The sequence below is a fragment of the Neovison vison genome, chromosome 4, assembly GCF_020171115.1.
Source record: "Neovison vison isolate M4711 chromosome 4, ASM_NN_V1, whole genome shotgun sequence".
In the NCBI taxonomy this organism is placed as follows: domain Eukaryota; kingdom Metazoa; phylum Chordata; class Mammalia; order Carnivora; family Mustelidae; genus Neogale; species Neogale vison.
Genome location: NC_058094.1, coordinates 137,102,597 through 137,120,496, shown reverse-complemented (window position 1 = coordinate 137,120,496; position 17,900 = coordinate 137,102,597). Strand labels below are relative to the sequence as shown.

General features: G+C 58.0%; 1 protein-coding gene across 1 annotated transcript; it reads right to left on the bottom strand.

Moving 5' to 3' along the window:
• Window positions 1-6,956: 6,956 nt before the first annotated feature.
• LOC122905379 (whey acidic protein-like) lies at window positions 6,957-8,253 on the bottom strand. Its single transcript, XM_044246996.1, has 3 exons — window positions 8,166-8,253; window positions 7,555-7,695; window positions 6,957-7,204 (listed from the first exon to the last, which is right to left on the bottom strand). The coding sequence occupies exons 1-3, from the start codon at window positions 8,251-8,253 to the stop codon at window positions 6,957-6,959; spliced, it is 477 nt and encodes a 158-aa protein (XP_044102931.1).
• Between the last annotated feature and the right edge of the window lie 9,647 nt (window positions 8,254-17,900).

Genomic DNA, 17,900 nt, shown 5'->3' with positions numbered 1-17,900 from the left:
ATCTCCGGGCGCTGAGAGTCTCCCTCCTTGCCGGAGCCTACGGTGCCCCCCCCCCAAAGCCCTGTCATCAGGCTGGGGTCCTTGTTTCCTGGGTTGGGCGTATCCTTTCCTTCACTTAATCTCTTTCCAAAATGCCCAGGTTCGAATATTGGCTCTTTGAGTCTGATTTCTGATTTTCCCTGTTTTTCCCATCTTGTCTCATCTCGGCTTCTTTCCATCTCCTGATTTTTTGCTTCCTGAGACGTCCCCGCAGCGTCCGCTTCTGACTCTCCTGAGGCCTGCTTTCTGCCGTCACACTTAGACTTACTGAGGTCTCCTTTTTGGCTTTGGATGTTCCTTTTTATACTATTTTTTTTCGTGATTGTGATATTTTCTCTTATGGAAGAATTTTGGTGAAAGGGATTCTTTCCACGAGGTTTTCCATTTCCCTGTGCTGTTGCTCTTCTCTCTCTTGGGGTTATTATGCATCTTGGTTTGGTTTCTGGCCTAAGATGTCTACTCCGTTGCTGGTGGGAGTGCAGAATGGTGCGGCTGCTTTTAAAGTTTCACATTTTGTTACAAAACTAAACATACTGTTACCATAGACAATGGAGTTAATGGCCGTGTCCTCCCAGTTCATATGTCGAGACCTGACATTCAAGGGGATGGTGTTAGGAGGTGGGGCCTTTGGGACGTGATTGGGTCATGAGAGTGGAGGCCTCTTGGTGGGATTAGTGTCCTTAAAAGAGACCCCTGGGCACCTGGGTGACTCGGTTGGTTGAGTGTCTGTCTGACTCTTGGTTTTGGCTCAGGTCATGATCTCAGGGTCATAGGATCTAGCCCTGTGTAGTGGGGCCCCATGCTCAGCAGGGAGTCTGCTTCCTCCCTCCTCTCGAGCGTGAGCTCTCTCTCTTAAAAAGAAAAAGTGACAGAGACCCCACAGAGCCCTTGGATTTCCACCACATGAGAGCACAGCAGAAAGTCTGCAGTAGAGAAGACAGCTCTCTCCCGATCGTCCCGGTGCCCCGATCTCACTCCTCCAGCCTCCAGAACTGTGAGAAACAGATTTCCATTGCTCCTAAGGCACAGAGTGGATGATATTTTTGTGACAGGGGCCAGAACACACTCCGACGCCACGCTGGCCCACAGTCGTGCTGTTGGGTATTCCCCCCCGAGAGCCGAGAACCCACATCCTCATGGGAAACTGCACACAGATGTTTCTAGAAGCTTCAGTCCTCATTACCAAGACTTGCAAGCAACCAAGGCGCCCTTCAGGAGGGTGGTGGCCAAGCAAACTGGTCCACCCAGCTGGTGGGGTATTACGGAGCACTAAAAAGAGTGAGCAGTCAAGCCTCGAGAGGACACAGAGGGACCTCGAATGCACGCTCCTAGGTGAAAGAAGCCTATTTGCAAATGCCGCATACTGTGTGATTCCAAACGTAGAACGTTCTGGAAAAGGCAACACTCAGCACCGTGGAGAGGTCCGTGGTTGCCTAGGCTGAGGGTGGGAAGGATGAACAGGCGGAGTGTGGGATCTTTGGGGCAGTGAAACCATTCTGGGTGATACTATAGCGGGTGGGTATCACACGTTTGTCCAAAGCCACTGAATATGTGCACCAAGAGGGAGCTGTCCCGTCAGCTGTGGACTTTGGGTGTTCATGGTGAGGCCTTGTGGGTTCATTGATCATAACGAGTGTACCCTTTGCTGGGGAATGTTGATGGTGGGGGGAGGGCGTGCGTGTGTGTTGTGGGGACAAGAAGTAGATTTTACTGTTTTTGCTGGGAACGTAAAATTGCTCTAGAAAAGGAAGAATATTAAGAAAAAGCAATGAACGGCAAGTCATGCGGTAATACGGGTGCGTCTCAGTGAGTCAGAGCTCTTACACCTCCCTGGTAAATGGCAGCGGCCCGGTTGCAAACCGGTCACAGAGTGGGAGTAGATTCTCTCCGAAGCGCGTCGCTGGCCCTCAGGAAGGTGCCTCTCGCAGCCACAGTGTGGTGCCCGTTTGCACCACTTTAACGGTGGCCATGAAAACCCCCGCCACAGAACCCCGGGGACGACCGGTGCTGGCGAGGGCGTGGGGAGCTCCACGTTCTGAGCATAGCTGGTGGGTATGTAACACGGTGTGGCTGCTTTGGAAAATGGGCAGTTTCTCGAAACAGTGTGACTTATGTGTACACCCCGAGAAAACGGAGAACGTGTCCGTACGACACTCGTGCACAAGTGTTCCCAGAAGGCCCCAACTAGACACGGTCTGGTGATCATCAGTGGATCAACGAGTGTCCCTGATGGGATGGTGGCCAGCCAGAGCCACTCGAGATGAGCCTTGAGGACATGCTCGGTGACAGAGTCCCGACAGGAGACGGTCCTGGACACGCGGGTCCCCATGCACAGAAGTAGACGAGCGCTTGCCAGGGCCGGGGTTGGGCTGGGATGGCTTCAGGCACTGGACACGCTCTGGATTGGGCGGACGCCCCGTTAACTGAGAATACGATGGGCCCCTGGGTTCTACAGGTTGAGGGGTGGATGTGTATTATGTGAATTGTCTCAGTAAAGCAGGTGCGTTGCACAAAGTGGGGGGCCAGGAGAGGGGCCTTTGGCCCATGAGTGGGCTTAGCCATTAGGCCACGTTTAGGGCCTGTCTGTTTAGTTTGCCCTCTGTTTAGTTCCTTGGGCTGGTGGGACATCAGAGTGGTTGCCAGAGCTGCCATCGGGAGCCTGGGTAGGGGGACAGCTGGCCTGGGGAGCAGAGGTCATCAGGTTTGAGCACGCGGACCTTGCTGTGGCCACAGTCTCTGTCGCCATTGCTCTGGGAGGTTACGAGGGGGGCGTGCCTGGGGCCCACTATCTGGGGACTCACTGGCCACGGCAGGGAGCCCTCTGTGGCCCCTCAAAGCCTCTCTGACTTCCCGGGAGCCAAGAGTCAGCTCCCCACTTAGGGGAGCTGTGTCCAGGCCTGGGGGCTATGTCTGGAGTCCCCACAGTCACTCAAATTTTCACAGGTGGCCCCATGCTCAGAGCTGGCTGAGGCAATTCAGTCCGGAGGCTCTTGGCCACAGCCCCCAGAGAGGCTTCTGCCCTTGTGGGTGGGTTTTATGGGTTGGAGGAGAGGATCTGAGTTCAAACCACTCCTGAGCACTGAGCTTGGAGCCACCGCTGCTGTCAGAGGCAGTGGACCCAGCTGGATGCGGGGAAGACGTGGGCAGCCTCGTTCTTGTCGCTGTCCTGGTGGTGCTCCGTGAGCCCCCTCCGCATTCCTGCTCCTTACCCCAGTCTCACCCTATTTCCTGTGTCCCTCGCAGTGAGGCTAGCCTGGCTTGCTCCCTTATTCCCCAGCCTGTTGGTGACTTGAGTGCAGAGTGGCCTCGGGGTCCCAGCCTGGTGCCCTCAGCAAGGTGCCGGGGAAGGTCAGTGCCCTCCACGCAGCCTGCTCACGAGGCCCAGGGCACCAGGCTGACAAGGCTGGATGAGATGGGTTCGGCTCCCTTCGAGAGGGAGGGGGAGGGATGGCCAGGAGACCTCAGGCCACCCTGTCCGTCACACTTGCTGGCAGTGGAGTGACAGAACCAGAGCAGCGAGCAGACAGACATACGGCTGGAATCAGGACCGGAGGAGCTGGTGATGGTGGGGGCAGGGGGCTGGTGGCTAGGGATGTGGCTGCTCAACTGTGCCAACACGAGGGCCTTCCTGGGTCTACCCTGGGGGGCCATGGCATGGTGCTGGCCCCTGTGGGACCTCTGCCAGGCTAGGTTTCCACCCCTCTGGTGTCCCCAGACCAGCCCCAGGGAAAACCCCTGAGGAGCTTCCTGGGCGGACGTGACCGCTTGTGCGTTGCTGGGGAATCCAGCACCACCTTGGTGGCTAGTCGGGGACAGATCTGGAAGCCGCTGCCTGGCCGCCTCCAGAGTTCTCCCCCGTGCCTCTTCCATGTGTGAGTGTTGCCGTCTCCTGCCGTGTACATCTTAGCTGTGGCTGAGGTGCAGTGCTTCGTCCTTTGTAGGATCACAGAGCCTGGGCGTGAAAGACCTCCCCAGACCCCCAGGAGGAAGAGGAGGAGGAGGGGGAGAAGGAGGGGGAGGGGGAGAAGGAGGAGGAGGAGGAAGAGGAGAAGGTCCTTACAACTTAAACCTCCTCCCTCTTCCTCCTCTTCCTCTCCTTTCTCTTGTCTCCACTTCTCCATCCCTCCCCTGTCCCATTCCTCCTCCTTACCCACCCTTCTGCCTTGCCCATCCTTCCACCATGTCCACCAGGAAGTCCTGCAGAGCCTCCTGGGGCGGTGGGGTAAGGACAGTGTGTGGCGGGGGCCTGGCCCCGGGCGGTACTGATGCCCTCCCAGCCTCTCCTGGCTCCGGCCCACCTGGGCTCCAGCACAGGGGCCCTCAGCTTGGAGGAGGAGGGGAAGTGGTGCTTCAGGGGTATGAAGCTGGGTGGCCTGGGCAGGAGGCTGGCAGGGTCTGGGAGCTCTAGGGTGGGCTGCCACGAGCACGCGGTGGGAGGTGGTGGAGCAGGGAGAGGGTTTCCACCCTGATGGACATCCAGTTCCTGAAAGCGACTCTTTTAAGAGACCCTGTAGTAGGGAATCCTAGGTGTGGTGAGGCCAGCAGATCAGGAGATGAGTCCCTTCCCCCCGCCCCCTCTGCTCCCTGTCTTCTACAACACCGAGTGGAAACTGGACTCATGTGATGGCACATCTCTGGCAAGGCCACCACGTGTGAGTGTTGTGGTCCCCTTGGGTCGCGCTGGGACGCACAGTGCCCTGGTGGGTCCTAGCAGATGCGGTGCCAGGTTTGATCCCTTGGGTCGATTGGGACGAGCTCTCCGCTGGGAGACGCTCCCCCTGGTGAGTGGTGAGCAGGTCTACAGGATGCTTTGAGGCTGTGACGTTTCACCCGATGCCACCTCCTGGAGTGATGATGACTTTAGCGTTGTGGAGGTGGGCTTCCAGTCCTGTGCCCCCTCCCCCACACCGTGTTGACCAGCATTTTCTGTGAAGAGCTTCCTGTCCGCCACCGTCGCTGCTGGGGTCTGGTTGTGTGGTGGTGGCCGCAGGCGGGTGCTGCTTTTGACACATGGTGTCCCATGTGGCCTGGTCCTGTGTTCACTCAACTGTCTCCAGGGACTCCTGGTTCCTTTTGCTGGAGAATGGTCCAGAAACAAAAGGCTACCAGTTGGTGCCCTCTTCTTGGATAATCGTCCTCTCTCCCCAGCTCCTGTCACTTCAGTGGGCACGTGGCAGGCCGTGGAGTGTGCACGAGCTGGGCCAGGCTGGCCGAAAGCTCCCACGCTGACTGCACACTGGGTCGCCATCAAGAGCTCTGGTCTTTGGGGGCATCTGGGTGGCTCTGTGGGTTAAGTGTTTGCCTTCTGCTCAGGTTATGGTCCTGGAGTCCTGGGATTGAGTCCCGCATCCCTGTTCCTGCTCTCTTTCTCTGTCAAATAAACAAATATTTTTTTAAGAAAAGATTTTGTTTATTTATTTGACAGAGAGAGAGATCACAGGCAGGCAGAGAGAGGAGGAAGCAGGCTCCCCGCTGAGCAGAGAGCCCAATGCGGGGCTCCATCCCAGGACGCTGGGATCATGACCTGAGCTGAAGGCAGAGGCTTTAACCCACTGAGCCACCCAGGTGCCCCAACAAATAAATAAATCTTAAAAAAATAAAGAACTCTGGTCTTTGTCCCCTCCTTGGAAGAGTGCTACAAAACCTTGCAGTTCCCTGGGTGATATGAGCGTCCTGTGATATTTGCAAGGACTCCTTTCTTATACCTGAGTTTATGCTGATGTGGCTCTGGGGTCCTCAGTGGCACAGGACAGGGGCCAGCAGCCTGAGAGCCAGCCATGAGGTTAGAGGGTAGGGGCTGAGTTGGTCAACAATGGCCAAGGGTTTCATCCTGTTCATGCAGCTTCGAGACCTCTCTGGGCACTGAAACTCAGGGGGCTTCTGGGATGGGGACATGTGGGTGTGTGGGGAGGTGGTGCCCCACCCCAGCGGGGACACATGTCCCCGCCCCCACCCCCACGGTGTGGTCTGTATTTGGCTCTTTCTGGTCTGTGTCCTTTGTAACAGACTGTGCGCTCAGACTTCTGTGGGTCATCCTTACAACTTGGTGAGCCTGTGGAGTTCGTGGGAACCCCTGAATCCAGAGCTTAGTGAGGCAGGGAGCAGGTGGCCTCCGGAAATTCTGGGGGTGCTTGCGGTCGGGGCAGCCTGGAGGCAACCCTGGGGGCTCGCGTGTGTGCTGGGTGGGCGCGCTTCCCTGCGGGTCCTAGTGAGGCTGCCCGAATCGCTATGGGCACTGAGGCTCCCTGCGAGCACACTGCCCTCCGCATCAACCACCCGATGGGGTCACACGCTGCCGTGGAGAGAGGCCACGTCGACGTCGGGGCCCCAGCCCTCCCTGCAGTCTTTGCTCTGCCCCCAACCCCATGCCAGCGACGCCTCTCAGCGGAGCCGGACCCCCGAGGGCTGAGTGGGCAGCCTGGGAGCTCCCAGAGGCCTGTGTGCTTTGTCCCTCCTGGCAGGTGCCCCGGACAGACAGACAGATGGAGAGACGTGAAGCTAAGTGGGTTTTTATTGGCAGCAGGTGGGAAGTGTCTTGTGCTCTCTGAATCGGGGAGACGAGGTTCTTGCCAAGCAGGCTCAGGCTGGTCGCTTCCGGCAGCCGGGGGGCTCCTGGGGAAGCCCCTCACTGGAGCGGCTCCTCTGCAGGTGACATGGAGGCCTCAGAGGAGCGGGACGCGACCCCAGGGGCCGCTCCACAGTCTTCCCGCCCCGGCCTTCCCCATGGCCCACAGGCAGGCGTGGGCACAGAGGGCCAGGATCCACAGTTCCCAGCTCCTGCCCCAGGCCTCCTCCCACATTTGGGAGCCCAGCTGCCTCCCAAGGTTACGTGGCAAGGTCACAGGCCCTCCTCAGCCTGGCTTGCTGTCCCGCTCAGAGGAGTCTCTGAGTCTCCGCTTCCTTTGCTCGCCTGACGCCTAGACTGAGCCTAGGCCTTCTTCTGCCACGGTGGCTGGGGCTGTGGCCGTGACCGTGGTGCGGTCCCGGGAGGGCGTGGGGCGCTCACCTGCCTCCGGTGAGAGACACCTCATGGCACAGGTGCTCAGGCAGCACTTTCTGTCACCGGCACAGTGGTCGTCCCGGGAGCACTCACTGCTCTCCAAGCAGGGTGCCGGCATCAGCGGGGCCCGCACCAAGGGGCAGCGGCCGGCCTTCTGCACAGGCGCTGGGGAGAGATGGCCGGCCCTCAGGCCCTGAGTTCGCCCTGCAGCTGGTCTCCCCTGCGGCTGGTGTCCTGGCCCCCAGGGCTGCCACCATGCCCCCTGGGCCCCCAAGGAGGGGACCGCGGCTGCCACCTCAGAGAGCTGGGCCTGGGCGATGCTGGGAGGAGGCATGTGAGCCTAAGACCGCATGCCAGCAGGGGAGTGGGCTCAATCCCAGGTGGAGTTCAGGGAGCTGGGGAGGTGGGTCACTAAGAGGGGTCTGGGATGCCCCCTCAGGGGGGACCCTAGAGCAAGTTGGCTCCTCCCACCCCCCAGACAGGCCTCAGCTGGGACGTGGGGGCCGCGGTGTTACCGATGAGGGGGACCACGCAGGAGCGGCCGCAGGGGCTTCTGGGGCAGCATTTGGTGCCTTGGGGGCAGTTCTCGTCTGAGTTGCAGGAGACCACACAGGCGTCCTCCTCGGAGGAGCTGAGCTCCGGGCACACAGCCTGCGCTGCACACAGGACAGGCAGGTGAGGCGGGGGGGGGCCCGTGGACCGCCTCCCCTGGGGCTGCTTGGTGGGGGGGGCAAGGTGGGGCGAGAGCGGGAACCATGGGCAGTCTTGTCCCCAGCACCCTAACTTGCCCCCTTTCTTGAAAGGAAGAGAGTAAGCAGAGCGTGACCTGGGGACGAAAGGGTGCATCAGGTCCAGGCCCACGGCAGCAGGTGGGGTTAAAACCCAGGGGTCCAAGGACGGGGGCCGGCCTTATGGCACCTGGGGTTCTCTAGGCAGTGCCCTGCTCTTTTGCTGTGGGGGACCCCCAGGGGCAAGCCTCCTCCACTCTGTGCTGCCCGTCCTATCACCAACATATCAGGGCCAGCGGTGTGTCGGGGATGCACCTGGGGCCGAGGGAGGCCGGGAGGACCCTCCTGGGCGCCACCCCCCCCACACGCCCGGCCAAGGGATGGCAGCTCAGGCCTACCTGGCAAGGTGAGGGCCGGGGCTGGGGCCAGAGCCAGGGCAGCCTCCAGGGCCAGTAGGGCCAGAGCTAGGCTTACAAGACAGCGCATGGTGGCAGGTGGCAGGCAGAAGGCAGATGGTGGTCTGTGGGCCCCAGGAGCCTTTAAAGGCAGCAGTGGGAGGAGGGATGTGGGGGAGGGGCTGGCGCTGGCCCAGCTGGCCCAGGGCCTTCCGTCTTGGATGGACCGCTGCATCAGGGACACGGTTTAAAACTTAAAAAAGGCCCTGATAAGGTGCGCCATTTCCCTTCCTTAGGGAGGTATCGCCTGAGGGGTGGTGGGGGTGGGATGGGCAGCCTGGCCGTTGGTCCTTAACAAAACCAGGTTCATTTGGGAATCGCAGAGAGAGTGGATCCTAAAAGTTTCCATCACAAGAAAAGAAAATCTGTGACAGTGCGAGCTAACGGGGGCTCAGGAGACATCATGCCGATCGTGTCCCACAGTTCACAGACATCCAGTCACCTAGTCACCTCCTCCCACACCTGAAACCAGTATCGTGTCACAGGGCAATGGTACCACTTTAAAAAAACAAAGGTAAAATGAAACAAAAAAAACAAAGGGCAGAGAAGGGGCCCGTGATGCTCCCCAAACGGTGCGCCCCTACCCTGCGCTCAGACCCCGGGCACGGTGCCTTGTTTCTCTTGTGGTGCCATGTGTCTTCTCTGGAACTTTCTATGAGAACAGCCACCTGTGTTAGAGCACCAGCACCGGGCCAGGGAATGTCCCGGCTCTTTCTGTGCAGGGCCTGGTGGCTACCAGGAAGGCCTCTTCCCAGAAGGGCCCGCCTGTGGCAGGCCAGCCAGGCTGCGTGGCCGGTGGCACTCCTGGGATGGGGAGGGAGCTTCCTCCATCCTTCTTCCCTGAGGGCCCCAGGCAGAGAAGGGGCCTCGGGGTGACTGAGGCCATTGCCACTGGGTCCAGGTCACCTTCTCTGCCCGCTAGTGACCTTGGTCTCGGACAGCTGTCTGCTGTGGCCCTCAGCCTCTGCTCTGTGGATTTCCAGATGTTTCTGCCCAGATGCTCCCCTGCCAGGGCTTAGATAGCCTGGCTCTTCCTGCCGGCCCCAAGGGGCACCGTGATGGCCTCACGCCCCCTCAGCAGAGTTCTGGGGCCTCAGCCCAGGCCCCTCCAGGATGGCCGGCAGCCGAGATCCTGGCCACGACAGTGACCGGCGGCCTCATGCTGGCAGTTCCCAAATTTTTCCCCGCTGAAGCCCAGGAAGGAGGCAGCACACAGGTTTGAGGGGGGACACCAGGCCTAGGAGGACAGAGGGGTAGCAAAGCCATGGTCACTCGCTGGCAGGTCCTGCTGGCTTCCTGTCCCTGCTTTCTGTGCCTCCCCTACACCAAGACCAGGGGATTTAGGGTCTGGTTTGCTTGGATGCTAGGTCTGAGGCCAGGCTGACCAGACTTGCCACCGGCTCACCAGGACGTGGCCTCGGCTTGTGGGACCTATGGTCACAAGGTCTGGCAGGCCATCCTGCCTGGTCTCCTCCTCTCAGGCCGCTTGGAGCACCTGAGCTCCTTCCTGCATCTAACCTCCCATTTCCCTCCCTTCCCTTCCCCTCCCTCCTTCTCCTCCCCCACCCCCAACCCCACCTTGCACCGTCCTGGTGGGCTGCTCCCCCAGTGCTCTCCTACTTGAGGTCCTTTTGCCTGTCCCCTCAGCTCTGCTGCCCTGGCCTCTCCCTTCCCAGCACAGGCCTAGGGAAGTTCCCTTCTGGGATATTTACTGTCTGCTCCTTGGGAGCGTAATCTGCTGGGTCAGGGTCCTTGTCCATCACGCAGCTCAGTGTGTCCCTGCATCTAGGCACCCATGGACAGTGTGGGAGGGGACAGCATCAGGCCTCTTTTTGCAGACAGTGACCCACACTCTGGCCTGTGACCTCTCACACCGCACACCGCAGCATAACCCTCTGGCCTGGCGCCTGGAGTCCAGACCCAGGCGTGGCCTGATGCCCCTCCAGACAGGGACGGCTGGGCCCCTGATAGTTGTGTGGCCTCTGGGAGCTCCCCAGGGGGCTGCCTGGAGTTGGGGGCTGGGTCAGCCCTGGGAACCCATGACGGAGGGAGTCTGTCCAGGAGCTGGAGGCCCTCTGACAGGACCTGGCCTTCCCTCCCCGCCGGGTTTTCCTGTTGGGGCCATGCAAGGACGGTAGGAGGCCACTGCTGGTGGCCAAGGCGCCCCCGGCTCTGGGAAGCTTTCTGTGATGCAGCTCATACTACTTAGAAAACAACCCCTAGTCGCTCTGATCAGAAGAATAACACGCATTGTAGGAAGCTGGGACAATTCAGAAACGCGAGGAGAAAACAGAACTCATGCCCGATCTGCATCCTGTAGCTGTCTTGTCCCCGGCTCACTTGGACTTCCTCTTGTTTTCTCTCATCTGTCCGTCTACCACCTGCCCACCCACCTCATGCCCCCCTGCAGAGGTAGCCGTCCCCCCATCCCCCCGACGACCTCGGTCACGGGGGCCACGCTGCCCGAGGGTACAGACACGCACACTGATCCCTCCCCAGGCCCTCTAGATTTCCAGAAAGCACCACGCTTGGGGCGGGGGACTCTGTGGTGTGGGAGCGTGGCCATTCCCTGCAGGCTGGCACCATCGTAAACATTTCTTCACCTGCAATGGGAACCTCCTGTATGGCTGGGCCACCCTTCTCCCTGAGCTGGGGGTCTTGGAGCTCTGGAGTGCGGAGGTTGGCTGTAACCCCCTGGGGTCACGAGCCGTGGCCATGCTGGGAGGGGATGCACAGCCCAGAGGGCTGGGGTTGGAAACAGAGCAAGAGGTGTTGGCAGGAGAAGCGTGGGCGCAGGGCCCATTTGCCTTCACAGTCCTGAGGGCAGGTGGAGAAACCAGAGGTTTCCAGGAACGGTGCTGCCGTGAGCTCTCCAGCCGCGGGGCAGGGACATGCACTGCTTCTTGGCCCCACCAGCCTAGCCTCAGCCCATCTTCTTCCAAGATAGTCAGGCCTTCCTGCTTCCTAGCAGCCCCTGAAAGCCAGGACAGGTGGGGAAACTGAGGCCCCACTGTGCTCACCTGCAGCATCATGGCCTTCATGGGCTAAGCACACAGTATCCCCACTGGTCCTACGGGGTCAGCTGGGGTGGGGCTTCCTCCAGCTCTCAAGGTGGAGACAAACTTGCCCCTCTTTGTGGGGGACATCATGGCCCCTGAGTGGATCTTGAGCTCAGTCCCCATCATCAGGTGTCACAACTCCTGGGGGGGGGTCCTGTCCCCATCACTGGCATCATGAACCCTGGGCGGGGGTCCTGCCATCACTGTCATCAAAAGCTCTGGGCAGGGCCTGTTCCCATCACACACATCACGAGCCCTGGGCAGAGGTCCTGTTCCCATCATGGGTGTCTCGAGCCCTGGGCGGGGGTCCTGTCCCCATCACTGGTGTCACGGCCCCTGGACGGGGGTCCTTGTCCCCACCTTCCTCACTCCAGTCTCATGCCCTGTACACAGTAGCTGTACCTCCTGCCTCCCACTTCTCTCTGGAATGTTCTCTCCCACCCACAGTCTCTCAAGGCACCTTCTGTGCAGGCTCCTTAGTCTGTTGGATGTCTAGGGTGAGGAGTGGTTGGTGGGAGCTGCTGGGTGGTCCTCAGGGTGGAAGGCAACTGTAGGGCTGGCTGTGTGGCTGGGACCACCGCCAGATGAGGTGTGGCCCTCTGGCCCCAGGGGACACACCGATGCAGGTGCGTCACCCCTGAGGGCCTGCAGGAGAAGGCAGGAGGCGCCCACAGTCCAGGCGCCATGACCAGCAATGTTGCCGGGCACAGAGAAACAGGGTCTTCTGGGGGTAGCCGATGCCAGGGTCACCAAGGGTGAGGGGCTGGGAGGCCGCGGGGCCAGGACCACAGAATGCCATGGGGCCAGGCCCGGGTCGGGTGGGGGGGCCTGAACAGTGGACTTCATGACGGCCCCCGCTGGCTGATGGGGGTCGGGGGGGGGCCAGGACAGCCCACTGCCTGTCCTTGTGAGACGGGACCAGGGTGGCTGGGGTCTTGGACAGAGGAGAGAGGCCCAGCCTTGTAATCAGGGGCCAGCCAGGCCGTGGTAGGAGGGCAGGGTGGCGGGGGCCTTCTGTCTGGTGTCTGCCCTCACCCTCTGATGCGCTGGCCTGGCGGTGGGTCCCGCTTCAGAGCCAGCCTGCGCCGGAGAGCTGGACACCATGGGCCGCCACAGGAGGAGCCCTCCCACGAGCCCGGGGAGCCAGAGGGGCAGAGGTGTGGATCTGGAACAGGCTTCAGTGGGATCCCAGGGCCAGGCTGACGGCCACACCATTGCTGGCTACCTGAGACGGCGGGGCCCCACTAGCTCAGAGGCTCCCAGGGCCCAGGGTGAGGCTGAAGAAGCCCTTGGACGTCCTCTCCAGCTGATGCTGAGCTGGGGGGGTTGGTTCCAGCAGAAGAAACTGTCACTTCCCTCGGCAATCTCGCACCTCATCCCCTTCCCAGCCTTTAAACATCTCATTTTCCAACCAACGTTCAGAGAACGGGAGATTTTCTGTTAAAATCTAGCTTTCTGGTGGGGAAACACGGGAGTCCCTGTCACATGCATGGGCAGAGGCCAAGAGAAAGGCAGGGGAGGGGAGGGCTTCCCGGTGGAGGGAGGCGCAGGGCTGGGGGTGCTGCAGGCCTGGGGTGCTGGAGGGGGCTAAGGAGAGGTGCGGCATCCCTGTATGATCTGTGTAGGAGAACGTGTGCACTGGCCCAGACGGGTGTCCGTGTGTGCGCATGTGTGTACATTTGTATGTGCATTGTGCACATATGTCAGTGCATTGTGTCTACATCTGTGCAACCTCTTTTTCTCTAGTGCACTTTCCAGAAGGACCATCGAGTTCTTTCCTTCTGCAGCGGCCTCTGGGAAGGATGTGGACCCTGTCTCTGGGCCTGGCCAGTGCGCAGACCCCGGTGCTGCGAGATGCCCTGGGCCCATCCTCAAAATGCCGCTCTTTGGCCGAACTCCAGGCTCCTGGAGTCTACACCAGCATGCTTGGAGCCTACTGGCCCCCCCGACCTGGGGTCGAGGGGCTGTGATGGGAAAGTGACGGCAGGCGCATCAGCCCAGGGCTGCAGTGGGGTCTCCCCACCCTCTACCTGCAAACCCTGGCTTGGAGGCCAGTGGGGCCCTGGAGAGTGATCCGTCCACCGTGCGAAGCCCGTGGGGTCCACCTGGGACCCCAGACCCACAGGGTGTCTGCAAACAGGCATTGGCAGGAATCTGGGAGGGCTGCAGGGGCTGGTGCTCAGTCTTGAGCAGGAGGGCTGAGCCCTCATCCAGATGGCCAGGGCTAGGTGTCTCTGACTCCGCTAAGCCCCCCTGGTCTGTCTCAGCATGAGACCTCCGGTGTGGATAGGGAAGGACATTCACAACATCCTGAGGGGTTGGGAAGCAGGGATGAGTGAGACATGGGCATGACATTTGGCGTGGACACTATGTGCTGGTCCCCGTCTTGACCCTGTCCAAACACGGGGCCACCTGTGGGGACCCCACGAGGCAGGTCACAGCTGGTCCCCATGACTCTCCTTTAGGACATCTGGGTTGGGATTTTCACCCCCAGAAACTATCCTGCCGAGCCAGGTTTAGGGACCCCCAGATCTCACCGGGGGCAGAGGGACTTACACAGAAATACCTATTTTCTGAACATGAACCCACAGTGCACTGTCCCTGCTTGTTACTATGGAGCTGGGAGCGATTTCTCCTACAAGAAGTGTGACCTTGAGACACAGAGCTTCTCAACAGCACAGACTTCTCCAGGCACCATCCGTCTGAGTTCCCAGGGCCTCAGGAGTGAGCCCCGCTGGCTGTGTCTGGGGCTGCACCTTCCTGTGTGCCACCTTTAAGGGACAGGTGGGGGAGCTGACGTGGGCAGAGGAGGCCAGGCCTGGGCCCCGCAGGAAGGTGCCCGGGGCTCCTTCCTGGTTGGAGGGAACAGAAAAGCTGGCCTCCAGCCAAGGCCCATGAGGCGGGAGGTGGACAGTGGGCTCGGCTTGCAGGGCTCCCCAGGGCTGCTAAAGCCCACCAGGGGCCCGTGTGGATGTGGCCACTTCTCCCCACAGGTCTGAGAGATGTGGGCAAGTCCTCGTTTAAGCGGAAGCTGTCAGCAGTACCCCTCTCAACGATTGGCAGAATGACTTCAAGGAAGATTTGCAGGAACGTGGAAAAAACTCAAAGCCAGTGTCACCCCCCAGGACCCCTCTGACATCGATAGGACTCCCCGTCCACCAACAGCAGGGGACGTGTTCTCTTCAAGTGCCTGCAGACCAAGATGGGCTCATCCTGGCCCATAGAACAAGTGAGACCACAGAGTGTTTTCCATGAACACAGCAGAATTAAAAGTAGAAATGAATAACAGAAAAATAATAGGAAAAGGCCCCAAACTCTTTTTTTTTCAAAGATTTTATTTATTTATTTGAGAGAGAGACAGGGAGAGAGAGCATGAGTGAGGAGAAGGGCAGAGAGAGAAGAAGACTCCCCATGGAGCTGGGAGCCCGATGTGGGACTCGATCCCGGGACTGCAGGATCATGACCTGAGCCGAAGGCAGTTGTCCAACAAACTGAGCCACCCAGGCGTCCCCCAAACTCTTTTTTTAAAAAAAAAGATTTTATTTATTTATTTGACAGAGATCACAAGTAGGCAGAGAGGCAGGCAGAGAGAGAGGGGGAAGCAGGCTCCCCCCTGAGCAGAGAGCCTGATGTGGGGCTCAATCCCAGGACCCTGAGACCATGACCTGAGCTGGAGGCAGAGGCTTAACACTCTGAGCCACCCCCGTGCCCCCCCCAAACTCTTGGTAACTAAACATGGTGGTAACTAAAGCCATGGGTCCAAGGGAAGGCCTGAGGGACAGGGAAAACACACCTGTGCTGAATAGCAAGGAAGCAGCCTGCGGGGCAGCCTGTGGGCGTGGCCGGCGCAGCGCCGCCTGTCAATCATCTGAGCGCTCCCCTAAAAAAACCAAGAAGGGAAGATCAAGGAGAAGGAAAGGAACAGTTAAGATCAAGGTAGAAATCAGTAAATCCGGATAGAAGCACAGAGAAGAATGTGTGAAGGAAGCCGCCCCGCAGACTCAGTCTTCGGAAGCTCAAAAACATGGGTAGCCTGCGAGCGAGACAGAGGGGCAGCGTCTGTGCTGGGAGCAGGGATATGGCCAGGGAGGGGGGACCCTGTGGAGGGAAGGCTCCCCCTTTCATGGTCTCTGTGACAACCCGGACCGAAGGAACCGTCGTCCAGATTGCAAGGACTGAGCTCACCCAGGACCAGGCTTTCGGTGTTGGGGATGTTTTAACACTCTTCATCTGTCCCTGACGGTATCTTCCGGTTGGCTTCATGTGGTTCACTTTCTTTCATCCAAGTGTCACAGTTTTCCAGCACACAAACGTTCCACCTTTTGGGCAAACATATTCCTTGGTGATTTATTGTTTTTGGTGCTAGTGTGGATGGGCTTGTTTGATCTACTTCTCAGATACTTCAGTGAAAACTCAGGGAAACACAAACTCAGGCTGATTTCTGTGTATCCTGGAACCTGACTGAATTCATTGATTAGTTCCCATAGTTTTTTGAGGGAGTCGTTAGGATTTTCTTTTTTTTTTTTTAATTTTAAATTTTTAATTATTTATTTATATTTATATTTTTATTAATTAATTAATTAAATTTATTTTTTCTTACCTAATTGCTCTGGCCAGGACTTCCAGTACCATGTCGGAAAGGAGTGGTGAGAGTGCTTTTGTCTTGTCCCTGATTTTGGAGGAAAAGCTTTCAACCTTCCATTGGTGAGTATGAGGCTAGCGGTGGGCTCGTCTTTTCTGAACTTTGTTGACTCCCGTTCATTTCGTTTTTGTCGAGCACTTTTATAATGAAAGGATGCTGTAATTTGCCAAATACTTTTTCTGCATCTATTGAGATAACCATATAATTTTTATCCTTCATTCCATTAATGTGATGTATCACATTGATCGATTGGTGAATGTTGAACCGTTCCTGCATCCCAGAGAGAAATCTCCCTTAATCCGGGTATATAGGGCTGAATTTGGTTTGCAAGTACTTAGTTGAGAATTTTTGTTGAATTTTAGTTGAGATTTTGATGAATCTATATTGGTGAGGGATATTGGTCTGTAGGTTTTTTCCCCCTTGCCTGGCTTTGGTATCAGGGTGGGTCTGTTCTAATAAAACAAGTTTGGGAGCATCTCTTCCTTTTCAAGTTTTTGGAAGAGTTTGAGAGATTGATGTTAATTCTTTTTTTGTTTCTTTTTTTATAAAGATGTATATATTTATTTGAGAGAGAGAGAGCGAGAGAGAGAGAGAGCATGCATGAGTGGGGGGAGGGAGAGGGGCAGGAAGAATCCCAAGCAGGCTCCACGCTAAGCTTGGAGATGGACACAGGGCTCGACCCCACGGCTCTGACGTCATAACTTGATCTGAAATCAAGAGTCAGATGCTAAACCGCCTGAGTCTCCCAGGTGCCCCAGCAATACAGTGTTTGCTAATTAAAGTATGTACATTGTTTCTTTAAGACAGGACACTATCACACGCTGATGGAGCGGAGCAGTGTATAAACATAATTTGCATGTGCACTGGGAAACCAAACAGTTCATTTAACCTGCTTCATTGCGATGCTCACTTTATCACAGGGCTCTGAACACAATGCCTGTATTTTGAACTTGTATTTTGAACTTACTGGGCAAATTGCAAATTGGGAAAGTTGCCTTTTTGTTGTTGTTGTTTTTAAAGATGTTATTTATTTATCTGACAGAGAGAGACGCAGCGAGAGAGGGAACACAAGCGGGGTTGGGGGGGTGGGGGTGGGAGAAGAAGAAGCCAGCTTCCCAACGGGAAGGAGGCCCTATGCAGGGCTCCATCCCAGGACCCTGGGATCATGACCTGAGCCTAAGGCAGATGCTTGACGACTGAGTCACCCAGGCACCCCCATAATTGTGGGGCTTCTTTGGTGGTGTCATGTTGCCTTGATTTTTCATGTTCCTTGAAGTTTTGTGTTACTGTCTTCACAATGGAAGGGGCAGTCATACCTTGCAGTCTTCACCTACTGATTCCCCGGGGAGACGCGCTTTCCCTTGACTCCGTTAGGGATTCTCAGGCTTTCTTGCACTGGTGGGCACACCCCCTTCCCGGCTCCTGGCTCCCTTCTGTGGCAGAATTCTTTAGCTTGTGCGCTTTTCCTCTATCCTGCCACGTCTAGCCACGTGCCAACAGCTTCCCCTTTGCTTTCCCTGAGGGGGCTAAACCTCGTTTGGGTCTGTCCCCAGCTTGCGGCTTTGGGCTGGTTTTCGGGGCGCACCCACCAGCCGTCTGCAGGAGCTCCCTCTCGCCACTGCTGGGGCTTGTGAATGTGCATAGGCTGCTGGCCCCAGTGTGTGTGTGCACACGAGCATGCGCGTGCGTGTGTGTGTGTGCAGGCGGAGTGCTGGAGGTGCCCTGGGCTGACACAGCGGTGCACGAGACTCCTTCCAGGTCCCTTGATATTTGATGCTGGTGACAGACCAGCTGAGTGGCTGAGTCCTCAGGGGTGAAGGGCGGTTTCCTGCTCTGCAGCCCTCGGTCCCTGGGTCGACAGCCTGGGTGTGGGCCTGGCTTCTCAAATCAGCTTTCATCAGTCTTGGAGCACAGCGGGGTTCCACAGGGTCCTGGCTGGACCCCACAGCCCCTCGAGACCACTGTTGTCACAGCCAG

What these genes read in the sequence shown, in the direction of transcription:
- LOC122905379 (XM_044246996.1), bottom strand. Translation starts at nt 8,253, where the DNA reads ATGCGCTGTCTTGTAAGCCTAGCTCTGGCCCTACTGGCCCTGGAGGCT. An exon ending in CCCGGCCCTCACCTTGCCAG is followed by an intron (nt 7,696 to 8,165) that starts GTAGGCCTGAGC and finishes TCCTGTGTGCAG; the next exon opens with CGCAGGCTGTGTGCCCGGAG. An exon ending in CTGCGTGGTCCCCCTCATCG is followed by an intron (nt 7,205 to 7,554) that starts GTAACACCGCGG and finishes ATCTCTCCCCAG; the next exon opens with CGCCTGTGCAGAAGGCCGGC.